At 46.7% G+C, this 5,000-nt stretch overlaps 1 protein-coding gene across 1 annotated transcript in view; it reads left to right on the top strand.

The window, feature by feature from the left end:
* Positions 1-5,000, top strand: part of cpne4b (copine IVb) — a gene marked incomplete at both ends in the record, with an annotated part of 15,672 nt that overhangs the window by 9,392 nt on the left and 1,280 nt on the right. Inside the window, 6 exons of the mRNA XM_080530555.1 lie at positions 1-10; positions 827-960; positions 2,343-2,397; positions 2,546-2,597; positions 4,178-4,311; positions 4,712-4,948. The exon at positions 1-10 is cut by the window's left edge and continues 50 nt beyond it. Coding sequence (XP_080386681.1) covers positions 1-10; positions 827-960; positions 2,343-2,397; positions 2,546-2,597; positions 4,178-4,311; positions 4,712-4,948 — 622 coding nt within the window. The remainder of the gene's footprint in view (positions 11-826; positions 961-2,342; positions 2,398-2,545; positions 2,598-4,177; positions 4,312-4,711; positions 4,949-5,000) is intronic.

The raw sequence follows: 5,000 nt of genomic DNA, 5'->3' as shown, positions 1-5,000 counted from the left end.
CCAGTTCACAGTGAGTGTCTATTATAGCGTTTAGAGAGCAAATGTGTATTGCGTGTGTGTGTGCTTGAGTGTGTGTGTGTGTGTGTGTGTGTGTGTCTGTGTGTCTGTGTGTGTCTAAAGAGTACGCATAGAGTGTATGGCGAGAAAAGGGTGTGTATGTGTGTGTACGACTGTGTATGTAGTCAGTGTGTTTTGTTAGGATGAGTGAGGTAGAGGGGGAAGTTTAGACAAGAACACATCACATTTCACTCACGTGTTTCACACCGTTTCTCATTCTGTTCCATGTCATGTCAGGGGAGGCTGGTGGAGGTAGAAATCAGAAGGACGGGCTCATTGTAATAAACAGAGCCCATCCTCCGATTTCTACCTCCACCAGCCTCCCCTAACAGACATGTAGGTTAGTTTATCAAAGTATGAGGCAGCCGTAGCCTTCTAGACAAGGTTAGAGTGGCGTTAACAGGTGGCTAGTGCAGTTCTTAACAGGACAATGTGTGTTACAGGAGAGTCAGGTGGAGGTAGAAATCCGAGGACACGTGTTTGATACCCTTCGTCATACCATTCCATGCATTACAATGAGCCTCCAATAGTGTGTTAAGTTTGTGTCTAAAGAGTGTGTTTTTAGAGAAAGGGGAAAGCTGATGAAAGTTGCTGATGTGTGTGTGTGTGTGTGTGTGTGTGTGTGTGTGTTGAATGTTGTGTGAGATCACACTGTTTCTGTCAGTGCTACTGTGACCGTGTAAGCGATGTCAGGGGTGCGATGACATCTTGACATTTTTGTCAAAACTATTTCAGTGAAAGTGTGTGTGTGTGTGTGTGTTTTTCTAAGGTCGCGATAGACTTCACAGCATCGAATGGGGATCCTCGGAACAGCTGCTCTCTGCACTACATCCATCCCTACCAACCCAACGAGTATCTGAAGGCTTTAGTCGCTGTGGGGGAAATCTGCCAGGATTATGATAGGTAACTCATCAATCACCTAATCAATAATCAATCGAATCAATTACCGATCTGAAAGCCTTAAGCCCTATTCAGACAGGATTAGTATTATCTGGGGACCTCTGGTAATTTGTGCTAATTATGGAGGTTGTGTATTCTTAATCCTCTGCGAGCCATGTCAGTAAAAAAGTTACCTACCTTAATTCATTGAACTCAGAGGTCCTGTGATAATACTTATCCCATGTGAATCGACATGTTTGGGGTGAGTTTGTTTTGTCCCGCCCCTTTTTTCTGCCACGTCGCACAACTAACCAATGCCTGTTGCGCTTGTTGTTCATGAAGTGGATGTTACACAGGGCCATGACATCATATTCGGGGGAATGTCAGGGCAGCTATGGCTCAGGAAGTAGAGCCGGCGTCTAATGATCACAAGGTCGGTGGTTCGGCGGTTCGATCCCTGGCTGGCCACGTGTCGAGGTGTCCTTGGGCAAGACACTGAACCCCAAATTGCTCCCAATGAGTGGGCCAGCGCCTTGCATGGTAGCTTGCCGCCAATGGTGTGTGAATGTGTGTGTGAATGAGAGGCCATTGTAAAGCGCCTTGGAATAAGGCACTATATAAGTGCAGTCCATTTGCCATTTACAGGTCAGTAAATTCGATTAAATTAAAACACAGACTTACACACAGACGCTTATCCCGTGCGAAACACAGACGTCGGGGGGGGTAATTGCTAAATTACATGAGGTCCCCAGATAATACTAATCCTGTCCGATTAGGGCTTTAGTCGCTGTCGGACAGATCTGCCAGGACTGCAGTTTGACAGCAGGGTTCTCTCCTCAGGATCTTTGAACAGCGTGGTGCTGGATTGCATTATCAAAACCCGGCTCTCATTTATTCATGGGGAAATGTGGCCAAAAATACAGCTAAAAAGTTGAATTCACTAAGGAGCATTACTCAATATGTACGTTTAAGTTGCCTCGAAATGTTAACATCGTGACGCAGCCGAATTCACAGACCCCTGTGAGAGGTGTCATACCAATCACCTCTTCAATGGCCAATCACCTCATCAATAATCAATCATATTTTCAATCATTATCCCAACAAGTATCTGAAGGCCCTGATTGCTGTCAGAGAGATGCAGCTGATGCAATCAGCCACCAATCAAATGAACGGATCAGTGAGGTGGTGTTCATGAATATTCATACGTTGGCATTACAGACATGAATATTCATCGGTCTCTGATGGCACATTTGCTGATGCTGCTGGCACCGACTAAAGAGGAGAGAGAGGGTCTCTCTCTCTCGCTCTCACTCCCTCCCTCTGTCCCCTTCTCTCTCTCTCTCACACTTTCTCTGTCGCCCTCTCTTTCTCCCTCTCTCACACTTTCTCTGTCCCTCTCTCTCTAGTGATAAGATGTTCCCAGCGTTTGGGTTCGGAGCTCAGATACCACCTGAATTCAAGGTAATGGTATATCACGAGGGTATAAGGGTTGTTGTTAGTTTGATTTCTGCAATTATACACACTGAAATAACTGATCAGTGGACAAATGACACAGTGTGTGTGTTTGTGTGTGTGTGTGTTTGTTTCTCCTCTCCTCTAACACTAACAGGTCTCACATGATTTCGCTGTGAACTTTGATGAAGACAATCCCGAATGTGCAGGTTGAGTGTCACACCGACACACACTCACACACACCGACACACACTCACACACACACACACACACACACTCACACACACACAGACAGACAGACACTGCACAGACACTGCTGGCAAGCTGTAGAAGGAGCTTCATGTGTATTTATAGGCCTGCCTCTAAAGCGGAACGAATAAAACAACACTAATCCGAATGTGTGAAATCGGCCGTCACACAGGATTCACACACCTGCGGTATGTGTGTGTGTGTGCGCGTGCGTGTGTGCGTGCATGCGTGTGTGTGTGTGTGTGTGTGTGAATCCTAAATTTAGTAGACACTGTTCAACTACAAGGGCATGGTTTTCATTGTCCTTGATAAACAAAGTTGAAGGTGAATATTTGAGTCATTTGCCGTTGTAGTTGCAGATATTCTATAACAACATCATACAGCCAGCACTCTCAAACAGACACAGAAACGACGGTTTCATGCCTAATCACACACTCTCAGACCAGAAATACTGGATATTTTAAGGCAACAGAGAGCAGACGCGTCTGCAAAGCTGTCTGGGGGCTGTCCCACGGGGCTCAACGAGGAACTGGTGTTGAGTTGAGTTGAGTCTGCATAAAGGAACTGGTGTTGAGTTGAGTCTGCATATAGGAACTGGTGTTGACTTGAGTCTGCATAGAGGAACTGGTGTTGAGTTGAGTCTGCATAGAGGAACTGGTGTTGAGTTAAGTTGAGTCTGCATAGAGGAACTGGTGTTGAGTTGAGTTGAGTCTGCATAGAGGAACTGGTGTTGAGTTGAGTTGAGTCTGCATAGAGGAACTGGTGTTGAGTTGAGTTGAGTCTGTATAGAGGAACTGGTGTTGAGTTGAGTCTGCATAGAGGAACTGGTGTTGAGTTGAGTCTGCATAGAGGAACTGGTGTTGAGTTGAGTTGAGTCTGCATAGAGGAACTGGTGTTGAGTTGAGTCTGCATAGAGGAACTGGATGACAATTCTCCACAAGTCTCGCAATTATGAACACCCGAATGTACAGTATATAGGTCTATCTCCACTATGTTTACACAATGAGTTATCATTATTATTAGAATTATTATGATTTATGCAAATACACTGTGTTGTTTAATTATGCATAATTCGCTAATCAGATGATTTTTGTGCCAGCTGCGTCTTTGGAAATGACTGTTTCTCCTATGGTTCTGGGTTGAGAGTGTGTGATATAGTCTCAAGTGCTGAAACGTGTCCTCAGTAACTATGCTGATTATGCATCAAAGCATCATTTCTGTGTCTGTTTGAGAGTGCTGGCTATAATTATTTACTTATTGGATCAAACCTGAGGCATACACAGACACTTTGATCAAAACTGAACTGAGTCGAGCACATCTTTTCCTTATTTCTGTGTATATTATATGACTGTTTACTGTGTGTATGTGTGTGTGGGGGGGTGTCTGCTTGTGTGTGTGGGTGTCTGCTTGTGTGTGTGTGTGTGTGTGTGTGTGTGTGTGTGTGTGTGTGGGTGTCTGCTTGTGTGTGTGTGTGTGTGTGTGTGTGTCTGCTTGTGTGTGTGTGTGTGTGTGTGTGTGTGTGTGTGTGTTTGTGTTGCAGGTATCCAGGGCGTGGTAGAAGCCTATCAGAACTGTCTTCCTAAGATCCAGCTGTACGGTCCCACCAACATCGCTCCCATCATCCAGAAAGTAGCTTCCTCTGCCTCTGAGGAGATGCACACTAAAGAGGCCATGGTGAGAGAGAGAGAGAGAGAGAGAGAGAGAGAGAGAGAGAGAGAGAGAGAGAGAGAGAGAGAGAGAGAAGAGGGGGGATGGTGGGATGGAAAAAGGGTGGAAACAAGGTAGACAGATGGCGATAGAGGTGTAGAGACAGGTCGAGCACCAGTAGTGGGCAGGGCTGGGAGAGGGGGGGGGGGGGGTGGGGGGTGCACCCAGGGGGGGGAGCAGCAAGGTCAGCGGGTAGTAGTAGTAAAAAATCTCTGGAAAAATCTGTCGTTGACGGGGGTTGGGGACTTGTGCTAGCAGAGAAAATCTGCTTTGGCCTTGGATAGACACATACATCATACATCATATCTACTATACCTGTCATGGCCAACACCCTCACCCTCTCCCTCCCTCCCTCTCCCCCCCCCAGGAGTACTTCATCCTCCTCATCCTGACAGATGGGGTGATAACAGACATGGCAGACACCAGGGAGGCCATCGTCCACGCCTCCCACCTGCCCATGTCCGTCATCATCGTCGGCGTGGGCAACGCTGACTTCACTGACATGCAGATGCTGGACGGGGACGACGGGATCCTCCGCTCGCCAAAAGGAGAGCCCACACTCCGAGACATCGTCCAGTTTGTCCCCTTCAAAGATTTCAAACACGTGAGAGAGTGTGTGTGTGTGTGTGTGTGTGAGCGTACGTGTGTGTGAGCGT

Source organism: Nansenia antarctica, assembly GCF_963989245.1.
Source record: "Nansenia antarctica genome assembly, chromosome: 5".
Classification (NCBI taxonomy): domain Eukaryota; kingdom Metazoa; phylum Chordata; class Actinopteri; order Argentiniformes; family Microstomatidae; genus Nansenia; species Nansenia antarctica.
The sequence above is the reverse complement of the archived record's forward strand: the minus strand, read 5'-3'. Positions and strand labels throughout refer to the sequence as shown.